This window comes from Eriocheir sinensis, chromosome 53 (assembly GCF_024679095.1).
Source record: "Eriocheir sinensis breed Jianghai 21 chromosome 53, ASM2467909v1, whole genome shotgun sequence".
Classification (NCBI taxonomy): domain Eukaryota; kingdom Metazoa; phylum Arthropoda; class Malacostraca; order Decapoda; family Varunidae; genus Eriocheir; species Eriocheir sinensis.
This window is the reverse complement of record NC_066561.1, coordinates 3,020,454-3,033,147: the sequence shown is the minus strand read 5'-3', so window position 1 is coordinate 3,033,147 and position 12,694 is coordinate 3,020,454. Positions and strand designations below refer to the sequence as shown.

Below are 12,694 nucleotides of genomic sequence, written 5' to 3'. Positions count from 1 at the left end.
GGCCGGGCCTGTGCTGGGCAATAATTACCCCGGGGCGCATACGGTCAGTGGGTCATCTCTTTTCTAAATATGAACATGATTGATTGATTGATAGTTTATTGTTGCAGGTAATGTGCATGGCAGTGATCTGCATAATGCGTTGTAGCCTACCGATAGTTGATTTGATGGGAATATGCTCCAGAAAATTTTCGATTTCATGCAGTATCATGAGAAGAAACCCAACCAGATCATGTATATACAGAATCTCTTGTGGATCTTACTGACGGAGAAAAAAAAATCCTCCCTTGGGGTATATCCCCAACGAAATACAAAAAAAAAAAAAAAATTTAAACTACGGGTATATCAATGGTTGTACTGTCACAATATGTCGGGATGGCATGTTCCTCCCTTCTCCTTTGTTGAGTACCTCTACAACATTAACCATGTAAGGCGTCGTAAGTATAAGGTCGCCATGGCAACGTGCGGCGTCAGTGAGGTCAGCTGGTCCCTCTGGTTAGCCTGCTGTGCCTTGACCTCCTGAAGGGGTACCTCGCACACGCCCCCACCAGGCACCCGGGCAGCCACGCCACGCCACGCCCTGAGGCAGCCACGGGTCACCTGGGGGAGCGGGTGAGGGCAGGGCGTGTGGAGGGGCGGGGCTGGCGGCATGCTGGACCCACCTTGAGGAATCAAAGACGAAAATAAAGTAATTGAGACGTAGCCATGGCGGACCTCAGGAAGCAGGAGAGTGTGGACGACACCAAGAAGATTGTGCACACCTACCCTCTGCTGCGGGTGAGTCAGGTGTGGGGTGGGGTGCTGCAGGTGTGGGCGGCCGTGCACACCTGTTTTGTCGCCACCCTAATTATGTATGTTTGTGGAGGAGTCTGTGAATTATGTTGGAGGTAAGGAATAGAGAGGAAAATAAAGTAACAAGGCTCAGTAAATACACCTCTAATTATTTATATTCATGGGGGAAATCTAAGTTCTGATGGAGGTTAACCCGGTAGCAGCGGGGGTCGTGTTTCTTAATGGTCCCTCCAAGCGAGAAAAATGAGAAAAAATCACCCCTCACACAAACCATTTCAAAATATATATAAACGCATTTGTGATCAGATTATGTATCAGCTATTTTCGGGGGTTTACATCATGGCACAAATTTGGCCCTTCACTGCTACAAGGTAAAGCCACAAATTTGGTCTGTCGCTGCTACCGGGTTAAGAAAACAGAAGAAAACATAACAAATCTCTAAATACTTTGCAAATATACACGCCCCTAATTATGTATAATAATGGAAGAGTGTGAGTTCTTTTGGAGGTAAAGAAAGGAGAACATAAAAGAAGATAGATAAAGTAACAAGAAATCTCTTAATACTTGGCAAATATACACACCCTTATTTAGGCTATGTATGTTCATGGAGGAATTTAAGTATTTTTGGAGGTAAAGAAAGAACATAAAAGAAGATAGATAAAGTAACAAGAAATCTCTAAAAATTTGGCAAATATACACACCCTTATTTATGTTTGTTCATGGAGGAATTTAAGTATTTTTGGAGGTAAAGAAGAACATAAAAAGAAGATATATAAAAAGAAATATACACACCCTTATTTATGTTTGTTCATGGAGGAATTTAAGTATTTTTGGAGGTAAAGAAAGGAGAAGAAAATAAAGTAACAAGAAGTCTCAGTAAATAGTAGATATACATTATTAGTTTTTAGCACTAGGTATTATTTTACGAGTTCCTTTTTTTGCAGGGCTTCATGGTGCAGTGGTTAGCACACTCGGCTCACAACCGAGAGAGCCCGGGTTCGATTCCCAGGCAGAGTAGAAAAAAATGGGCGGATTTTCCGATACCCTACGCCTCTGTCCACCCAGCAGTGAATGGGTACCAGGTATTAATCGGGGGTTGTGTCCCGTCACCTGGGATCTGTTCCCTTCTGTTATAATTCCTTCCCCCTCCTGTCTCTCTCCGGCATATGCCCACAGATGTTGCGCTTACTAAACGAAACTTTCCAACTTTTCCTTTTTTTGCCCCAGCCCTGATGATGCATGGATATTCATGGGGAGCCTGTGAGTTCTGTGGGAGGTACAGAAAGGAGAAGAAAATAAAGTAACAAGTCTTGGCAAATATAAACTATTAGTTTTTAATACAGGAAACTATTTTATAAGTTCTCCACTGATATTTTCAAACATCATACCAGCGTTTATCAATAAAAATGTGGCTGATGTGTCTTTTTTGACCCATATTTCAAAGTGTCATTAGTTAGTTTTGTTTATTTTTTCATATCACTTTTACGACTGTGTTTGTAATATATCGACAGCCATGTGGAAATCCAACTCTTCTAACTAACTCCATCCCAGAAATGGAAATAAAAAGCCAAACTAGCCACATAACTGTTGATATATACTAATATGATGTTTGAAAAATATGATAATGTCCATGTTTTAGGTGTATGTTTTAACTTTGATATTTTAATTTTTAAGTTGGCCATCAAAATAAGACTTGCAGTGTAAAGTTGAATGTTACAAGGATATGGCTAGGCTTTAGAATTGAGGCAACTGAGAGATCCATAACAGAAAAAAGGTGAAGATGAATAAATTAATAGATCCAAAACTCATCTCTAAGAATAGGAAACTTGTGATGAAAAACTAGAATAAAACAATAAAAGAATAAACAAAGAGTACCAAATATCACCCAACACTAAAAGCATGTACTATCAAGAGGTACTGAAGGGGAAAACGGTGAGAGGTCATACAAGTTAACAAAGACAAGAAATGGGTGGTCTGCATAACATCTCATTCCCATCCCCAGCACACAGACATGTCCGACGAGATGAAGACGGAGACCATGGAGCTGATAGTGACAGCGTGTGAGAAGCACCAGACCAACAATGAGGTAAGGAGCCTGGACACACTCGGCCCGTATTCTCAGACACTTTCAGCTCTTCTGCTTCTTCTTCTTCTTCTTCTCTGCCTTATTAATCCCTGACGGGGTCGGCCGCTCTTATATGTTGTCCTGTTCTTCTAGTCCCAGTTGCTCCATGTCTCTCTGGACTCCATCTCTCCACCGCAGTCTCTGTCTTCCCCTCGTTCTCCTCCCCTCCACTTGCTTCCTCCATGACAACTTTGCAGGGTTTGCCTCCTGCATTCTAGTTAGATGGCCATACCATCTCAAGCATGCCTCTCTTGCCTTCTCCGAGATTGACACAACTGCTTCCGCTCTGATGTCCTCATTTCTTATTATTATTCTTAACAGACACTTTCAGCTCTCACAGCAGATATTTCCAAAAGCCACAAAGGTGATGAATTTGCTCATGAGTGTTTTTCATTTTGCAGTCATGGTGCAGAAGGCTTGTCAAACTATCACTAGACTCATAAAACTACCCATAGAAATACCCACAATATCCTCACCTTATGAAATATGGGTGTGTAAGCCCCGAAATGTTTGAGAATATGAGCCTTTGATACAAATGAAAGGTGTTGCCCTCACTGTTGGTCAGTCACATTTGTGGGAAAATGAATGTCATATTGATATGAATCATTTAGAAACATTATTTTATTCTTGAATGTAATAGATAATTTCATCTGAAGATTTGCTGAGATAGTTTGAGAAGAAAAATGTTGGTGTTATGGTAATATAGTCTCTTTCAGTTTGCTAGCGCAACTCGTTTTCAGGTGTATATTTTCACATTTATGAATTGTTAAATGCAACTCATGAGTTCATCTATTTTAACTCACATTTCAGTCACTATGTCAGCCTAAGTCATGTACAAGTATAGTATCAAGTTCAGTTAAGTAAGTATTTGCATGCAATGTGTTAAAGTAGTGCTTGAGTTGCAAATATATTTTTTTGAATGTATTTTAATGTTTTACATTTCCTGTCTTCTCTTTACCCCAACCTTTATTTTCACCTCAGAGTGCTGCCAGGGTCATCAAGGAGACCATGGACAAGCGCTATGGGGCCACCTGGCACTGTGTGGTGGGTGAGGCCTTTGGGTTTGAGGTCTCCTATGAGGTGAAGAACTTGCTGTACATGTTCTTTGCAGGCAACCTGGCCATTGCTGTGTGGAAGTGTTGCTAGCAGCCCCTACAGCACACAGCACAGTCAATCTCTGCCTGGTTAAAGTTAAGAATGCATGTATGTCCTCACCACTAACAAGTAAAGGTGTAGTTTTGTGAAGTCCATTTTCTTAAGTGTAAATGTTTGTATATATGACCTACTAGGCAAAGTATTTTTGGGTGACTGTATTTTCTCAGCTACTAAATCATGTACAAGTATAGTATTAGTACTAACCTGTGATTTGTTCTTTTCTGTGTGACAGGTTACCATTTTGGGAGCTGTTCCAAGAGGTTTAAGTTTGATGTGATAGTTTTCTTTGCTGTAAGTGTAGAAAGCAAGACAATACCATCCAATACTCACAGTACAAACAGACCTCCACAAGCTTGCATTTTTACGGGGCACATCAAGTTCAGTTTGCTCAAGTTCTCAGTTGAATGTTTAACTTGTGTGAGCTTAATGCACACAGGAAATGGCAATGTTAGAACTGTCTCTACATTTGTCACAGAAAACAGCTTTAATTAACTCATATAAGTATGGCAGTTATTTGTTATTTGTCTTAGTATTAGTTGTACCTGCTCCATAATACTCATTGAGCATGTATTGATGGTGTGTGTCTGCTCTTCATTCTTTACTGGTGCTTCAGCGATGGGTGCTTATCTACCGTACTTCTCTTTAAGCATAATTTTTAATACATTATTGCTCTCTAAAGCATTTACTGGAGACATTCCTTATCTTAAGATTAATTAAGAATTTGCAAAAAATACTCATTTTATCCTTAATTTTAAAGCATTCATTGGGTGCTTCTTACTCATATTAAGCTTAATACAAAAATCTGCTAAAAATACTCATATAATCATAAGTTTTGACTGGGTACTTTTTACTTATCTTATGCCGAATGCAAGAAATGAATTAAAATTACTCATATTTATTATTATTAGTTTTCAATGTGAAAAATAAGAAGCACAATTTGGTAATTAGATTCCTCAGTTAGGACATGCCTGGATGCAACAAATGCCTTAGAACTATATCAGGGTCTGCTTTATGCAGTTAGTAACACAGTTAGGCAACACAGCAGCTAACAACACATAGGTACTATAGTTTAAGAGAATGTTATTTTCATTCCATTAAGGAAACCACTTGATCATCTCCCACTACCTCAAGAAGGCTGAGAATGACGAGTGTGTTGACTAGAAAAGAACATTATGGAGGTTTTATGTCAAGTGAATGTAAAGAGTATAGTTCAGAGGATCTTTGTGTTCATTCCATCAAGGAGAGCACTGACCTTCTCCCTGTGGATCCATAATGCAGATGTTGCAAAGTAAACATTCAATAAATCTACAAACAATACGACCGTGTTTCTCAGTGCTCATAAGTTCAGGACCACATAATATTTACTTTAAGATGTAAAAAGGTAAAGTTGAGGGTATTAAAATAAGCTGCGCGTGTCCTCGGTTCTCATCTTCGTACCATAGATCCCTGAGGCTGTGGCTGGCAAGAACCCATCGCTCCAAGACACAGGGCAAGTGTGACAATTGGCTTACCACACTTTACCTTGCCCAAGTTTCCCCAGGCACTCGTTTACTGACCAGCCCCGAAAGGGAGGTTAAGACGCTGGGTGATCGGAGCGCCCATTCCGAGTTCGAACCCGGGTTTGGGTAAGCGTAGCTACCCAACATAACTTTTAGAATTGCAAAAGATAATAGTTTTGTAAGTATGATGATAAATAAGGAAATAATAAATTTATGATGACTAGCTAAAAGTTTGTCCATATTCGAAAGATTACTCTCTCTCTCTCTCTCTCTCTCTCTCTCTCTCTCTCTCTCTCTCTCTCTCAAGGAAAGCAAAACACAGGCAGCACTCCAAAGTAAGCCTGCCCTCGTCCCACTTCAGAGTCCCCGTTTTTTTCCCCTCGTCCCCCGCCCCTCATCACCAGGTACTTTAATTGGCCCCGTGAGTCGCGTGCGCCCTCAATCTAGTGGCATCAAGACCTTGAGGAAGAGGCGGTGTGGGGGGCGTTTTGGGGGGCGGCAGTACTTTGACACTCGCGCGGCTGTCGATCTCTGGCACTGCGTCAAGGTGGTCAAGGCTGCACGGCATCTAAAGGAGAGGGGAAAAGTTTGAAGTACTATATTGTTTTCAGGGAAAGAAGTGGGTGTAGGTTGGGGAGGGGGCGGTGCGGATGAGGGGAGCAGGGTTGCGTTGGGCTGTTTCGGGCTTGGCTGTGTGGCGTAGGTGTGAGTGTGAGTGACGCTGGTGGGCTGGCTGGCTGGCCGGCCGGGCGGACTCCACTCCGAGCCGCCTCCCGCCCTCACCGCGTCTGTCTATCGACCACTCACGCCCCACATCCCCGTCCAGCCAGTGTGCCTTTTCCGGCCATGCCTCAAGGGGGGGCGCGGGGGTCGGCCGAGGCTCAGCAGCGGGCCGCGGGCGTGCAGGTGTGGCACTGCGCCGCGATAGCCTTTGCCTCAGTGCCACATCCTCCCCGGGGGTCGAACCTGGAACCCTTAGATTAAACGTCCAACTCATTTTCCACTACGCCACAGGGAGAGTTGACCAGACATGAATATATTATGATACGTCGATGCAATGACCTCTTACCACTATGATGACAGACTTTGTAGTGTAGTGAGGCTTACCGAATGAGGTTAGGGAGATAGATGCTCGTAAAGTTGTTCTTAGTGAAGTACGTAATGAGGGCAAAGAGCAGCCTGAGGGGATGTTGCGTTGGGTGCCCCTCATTAAGCCTCGCTCTCCCCTCTTCACCCCTCCATGCGCGTCACGCCCCCCTCACCCCCCCTCCCACCTGTCTATACCTACCTGCCGACATTGTTTCAGGCGCGAGCGGGCGACAGACAACAACAGCGGCACCAAAATAAATGGCGGAGGCAAACTGACAAGTGACAACGTAGCATGATAGTCTCCACCCGTCCCCCACCACCATCCCCCCACTCCCCCACCACGCCCCTCGCCTCCCATGTATGTATCGGCGCATGTAAAGCCAACCCATGCTGCCTGTCGCTGCGTGTCCCCCTTTAATCCTCCGTTTTTACGCAGTTTGTCTCTGCCTTCGAGGAGGAAGAGGAAGAGAAGAAACGTCTCGAGAGTGTCAGGAGGAGTGAGGCGTGAGAGGTGTAACCCGAGTAGACAGTTGCGTCACACACACACACACACATACAGATGAACGGGGCAGGGCTGTTGTAAAATTAATTATCCATATAACCCTAGAGGAAGGTTATGGCTATATATACAAATCCAACAAGCTGCCTCTCTCTCTCTCTCTCTCTCTCTCTCTCTCTCTCTCTCTCTCTCGGGCAGGGCTGTTGTAAAATTAATTATCCATATAACCCTAGAGGAAGGTTATGGCTATATATACACATCCAACAGGCTGCCTCTCTCTCTCTCTCTCTCTCTCTCTCTCTCTCTCTCTCTCTCTCTCTTGTCCCAGATCTTTCTCAGCGTGTATTAACCTTTACTGCGCCTCAGCCAGTCTATTCTGAGCATAATTTGATCTCACTGTCCGATTCGTGTCTCATCATCCTTATATTTTGTATCCTGAGAGTATCCGATCGCATGCCTACCAGTACTATGACTCACTTTTATAGATAGGCGTTTCGTGCGTGCTACTCAACATGGGTTCTCCCTCGGTTTATGTGTTGCTGTCGCCCTCCGCTGCCACACTCATGTCTAAAATATCTCCTCGCTACTTACGATGAAAACAAACAACAACTTCGTATCTCTAGCATTCATTGTATCATTATAACCTCTAATATTTATGACCTTACTGGCGTATAATAGTCAGCTTAATAAAAAGCATCTCCTCGCTACTTACGATGAAAACAAACTTCGTATCTCTAGCATTCAGTGTATCATCATAACCTCTGTAATATATGACCTTACTGGCGTATAATGGTTAGGCCAATGAATCAGTTAATATCTGCTTCATAAGATAAACAGCCTGGAATCTCACAGCTGAACCAGTGAACAGAATTATCATACAAATTTAAAAGCTATGAGCGATAAGGTCTAATAATAGCATGCTCAACTTATATTTACAAACTACACAGTCTCATAATCAAACACCTTACCATCACGACACACACACACACTTCATGACCTCTAACAAGCGAAAATGGGCTCACAACACCCCTCAGACATCCCTAGATTAACCTCTCGCCGCGGGAACAAACACAAACCCAGCATGTAGTGGTTTAGTAATATTAAACCAGCGGGGCGCCAATAGTGTGTGTGTGTGTGTGTGTGTGTGTGTGTGTGATAAACGGGGGGACATTCCTCACCGCCAATGCATCATAATTTAGGATATAACCCCCCACACTCAATGTATCCTCCTGCCCCGCCTAGACAGAGATGGATGGCCCTAGCACTGTCAGTCACCAGGTCACCAGAGTGGGTGGCTAGTGTTTTATCCTGACAAGTGGTGCAGGACGAGTAGGTATAATGTTATAATAGATGAGTGGTCAGAGCATAGTCAGTTGCGTCATGTTTCTAATTTAGTTGCTAGCGGGTAGTGGTGATAGAGGTGGAGCGGATAGCCTATTAACGTCATTCCACAATCCATAGATGTAAAAGAGTGAGGGCTTTATGTTTTTAAGTGTGTGTGTGTGTGTGTGTGACGGCGTGCAAACAAGTTACTATTGCAGGTAGGTTTATATAGTTAATAGAGCTGACACCATAGTAACATCATTCCATTGTTTTATATAAGTGAGGGCTATTGGTTTTACGATCGTGCGTGTGACCGCGGTTGGTGTTGCATGTATGTTTAGGTGGTTAATAGATTGGCTGACACTAGTAACGTCATTCCAGTTTTATACAAGTGAAGGCTTTTGGTTTATTGTGTGTGTGACTGCGAGTAAGCTACTTGATATTGCTGGCATGTTTAGGTGGTCTGACCTTAGTAACGTCATTCCAGTCATTCCATATAGTTTTGTAGAGTTATGGCTTTTGGTTTTCCTGTCGCATGTATAGACTAATTGTGTGTAAACTAGTTGATATTACACGGATATTTAGGTGGTCTGACCCTAGTAAGGTCCTTCAATAGTGTTATGCAAGCGAGGGTTTTAATTTGCCTTTACCATTCTGCCATTCGTGTGAGACTTTCTGTAAACTATCAGGCATTGCAAGGGTAGGGTGGTTGTGGACATTATTTCTGGTCATCATTTTTTGGCGAGCGCTTTGCATATTTCAGAGTATTCTTGCCTATTTGTTGTTTTTGTTTGTTATTTTTTTTCTCACCGGACTTAGTGAAGCTCGCATTTACTGCTCGTATTTCAACTTTTTTTTTTTTTTCATATACATAAATCTTGTGTATATGCTATTCAGTGTTCAGACCATTTCATTTGACGAAGCATTTCATCTCTCGATTTCACTTCTGGGAAAGCTGTGTGTGTGTGTGTGTGTGTGTGTGTGTGTGTGTGTGTGTGTTTCATTTTCTTTAACCATGTTTCTCTTATATACTGTGTCGTTTATCTTGGTTTTGAAGTTGTAGGTTTTTTCTTGGGACATGTATTTTTAAAGTGTTTATATTGTTGAATGTTCTATGTGATGTATTACCTATAATTATTGTGGACTACAGTATTTTGATCATGCATAACTCGGAATTCAGCTTATTCGTGTTCAGGTCATGGCGTGTGCGAATAAAAAAAATATTGTAAAGGTGTGGTCAATAAACTTCTACTACTACTGTGTGTGTGTGTGTGTGTGTGTGTGTGTTGAAGAGAGGCAGTGATAGAGAAGTGGTTGGCTCTTGTAATGTCAGCCATTAGTTATACACGATTGCCTTGTATATATTCCGGCGCATGTGTGTGAGTATATTAGGTGCTGCGAGCATGTAGTGGTTGTGGTGGTGGTGGTTATAGCTGCGTGTGATGGATCGATAATCCAATACAGGTGAGTCAGTCAGTCAGCCCACCTGCTCCACAGAACCTTATATTGATTACTCTCACTCAGGTAGACTAACGCGGCCAACACTGATAAATATAGCGGTGTTGATGTGGCAAAGACCGATGATTTGAAGCTACCGAGACGGTTTTATTCTCCTCTCATTGCCCTTAGATCTGCAAGTAAAACACCGTATATATTAGAGGCCATGATTACGAGAGACTTAGCCCTATCCGATCCGAGGGGGTACATATCTGGCCTCCCCTCGGGCACTTCGATCAAAACGATACACTTTTTTTTTTAAACTTTTCACAAGCTTCTTTTTACTAATTATTCATTATTGTTTTACACTAATGATTCGGTACCAGTACTTAGTGTTCATGAGCGTTATCGTTGTTCAGGTAAATGAGTACGATGCTAGGTGTTACGAGCGCGAAAATTTGAAAACGTCGGATCGGATTGGGTTAATACTATAAGTGCACCAAAGTATAAGTTAGGACGCATAACCTCAAATTACTTTCTTGACCACTGTCTTTAACTCTGAAAAAAAGGCGTATATTGATAGATAGTGGTCGAAATTGTTTATTTAATACTGTATCTGCATGAAACATGAATGAGAAAGCGTAACCTAATACCTTATAATATTTTACCGATGCCCTTAAATCTGCAAAACATCGTGTGTATGAGACTGATTGATATTATTATGATACTGTAACTAACTGCTCGAATTAATATTATAACTGCACCAAAGTAAGTTAGGACGCATAACCTCAGTATATTTTCTTGACCACTGTCTTTAACTCTGAAAAAAGGCGTATATTGATAGATAGTAGTCGAAATGGTTTATTTAATACTGTTACTGCATGAAAAATGAAAAAGCATAACCAAATATAGTAATTTTACCGATGTCCTTAAATCTGCAAAACATAAGACGCAGAACTGAATGATATTGATTCACTCTCCCACTGCTCTCAATCCTGCAAAACATTGTGTGTATGAGACTTATTTTTTCAAGTAGCCTAAGGTAACAGCTCAAGGGCAACAACAACAAAAAATAATGAGGACACACACACACACACACACACACACACACACACTGCCCCTACAAAAAGTTTAGAAGAGAGGTCAATTTCGGGAGGAGAGGTGCCACGATACTATTATAATACTGTAACTGCATGGAAATATAAGTTAGGACACAGCTAAATAGATTCACGTTACCACTGTTCTCAACTCTACATAAAAACTTGTATAATAGATCGTGGTTGATATAATGATAGTTACTGAAGGAAAATGTTACGATGCGATGATGAGTGTATATTAAAGTTGACTGATAGTTATTACAGAATTACATTAACACGAAGTTGAATTAGGACACATGGCTCAGTGAAGAAGTTGTATATATTCACTCTGTATATCACGCTTTATTCGATGGGAAATAGTTTGTTTGGGTATTATTGGATATCGAAGTACAGCAATAACTATTTTTTTTATTTACCTTATGAAACATTCGTCCATGTACTGCAAAACCGAACGAGAGAGAGAGAGAAAATACATCACCTCGGTAAACCAATACTTTCAGAGCCAGAAAAACGTAGCAATGATAAAATGGATACACGATATTTTTTTTTTTACTTTTTCAATAGAGAGCAATAGTTTTCATCTAAATCAGGGGTTAGCATCCGCCAGACTCAGCAGGGGAGGCTTAAAGCTGCCCTCGTAACCCATTGGGGTGAACAAACTGGAGGGCAATGCAGCGTAAGCCTTGCACTCATATTACGTATACGTTATAATGAAGACCTGTGGAGACCGCCAGGAGGAGCCACACTGATCCTGGGGCTATTGTTACTACTACTACTACGTACGGTACTACTACTGCTACAAATAACAATAATAATAATAATAATAATAATAATAATAATAATAATAATAATAATAATAACAGGTTAATAATAATAACATTCTTCCCCCTTCTCTCTCTCTCTCTCTCTCTCTCTCTCTCTCTCTCTCTCTCTCTCTCTCTCTCTCTCAGGTAGAAGAGGCTGGTCGATGGACAGGTAGGTAGGCGCATTGACTGAGTGATGGTAGATAATTTATCTTGACGCGCGCCTTTTAGACTTGTCAAGGAGTAAGATAATGTCACCACACACACACACACACACACAGACACACACACACACGGCGGCACGCACAGACACACTACTATTGGTATGTTAGGAAAAAAATGAGGGCATGCTGATTTTTTTCATATATATTCCTGTTTTTTATCTTACTAGTCTCTTTATTTGTTGTATTGCTTCACCACTTGCAACTTAGTCCGTATTGCACAGTGCTCTACATATCTTGCATAACGCTAACCATAAACGAGAAGTGGAACGTTGCCGAACTCTCTAAATTTGAGTGCTGACTTGTTTATAATGCAACATAGTGGAACGCTGCTTCAGAGATGTTCCTAATACCTGATAATAGAGTATGTATCATTAGCTAAGGCAATGATTATGCGAAAGACGTGTGCATAACGTTTTTGGTGATCATTATCCGTGACGTCAGAGGGAGCTCCGTGAACTTTGGCCGCCATTGGCTGAGGCGAGATAAGCGCCAATGTTTACGTGTGTGACGTCATGCTGGCGATAAAACTTTGGCTCCCAGTGGCTCGGTGCAAGTTTGGCCGAGCTTCCTACACGCGCTAAGCCACACCAACGACATAACTTGCATAATGGCATAAATATAAACCATTTGTGTGTCTATAAAGTAATATTGTAA

General features: G+C 41.8%; 1 protein-coding gene across 3 annotated transcripts; it reads left to right on the top strand.

Moving 5' to 3' along the window:
* Positions 1 to 341: 341 nt before the first annotated feature.
* Positions 342 to 5,386, top strand: LOC126983184 (dynein axonemal light chain 4-like). Of its 3 annotated transcripts, none has more exons than XR_007735578.1 (4): positions 342 to 774; positions 2,792 to 2,875; positions 3,896 to 4,117; positions 5,169 to 5,386. XR_007735578.1 is itself a non-coding variant. In XM_050835758.1 (3 exons), the coding sequence occupies exons 1-3, from the start codon at positions 703 to 705 to the stop codon at positions 4,058 to 4,060; spliced, it is 321 nt and encodes a 106-aa protein (XP_050691715.1). In that variant the 5' UTR covers positions 345 to 702; the 3' UTR covers positions 4,061 to 5,386. The 3 variants fall into 3 exon arrangements, 1 of the variants encoding a protein (XP_050691715.1); XR_007735577.1 differs by having other exon boundaries at positions 4,302 to 5,386; XM_050835758.1 differs by having other exon boundaries at positions 345 to 774; positions 3,896 to 5,386.
* Positions 5,387 to 12,694: the final 7,308 nt, after the last annotated feature.

What these genes read in the sequence shown, in the direction of transcription:
- LOC126983184 (XM_050835758.1), top strand. Translation starts at nt 703, where the DNA reads ATGGCGGACCTCAGGAAGCAGGAGAGTGTGGACGACACCAAGAAGATT. An exon ending in ACACCTACCCTCTGCTGCGG is followed by an intron (nt 775 to 2,791) that starts GTGAGTCAGGTG and finishes TCCCATCCCCAG; the next exon opens with CACACAGACATGTCCGACGA. An exon ending in AGCACCAGACCAACAATGAG is followed by an intron (nt 2,876 to 3,895) that starts GTAAGGAGCCTG and finishes TTTTCACCTCAG; the next exon opens with AGTGCTGCCAGGGTCATCAA.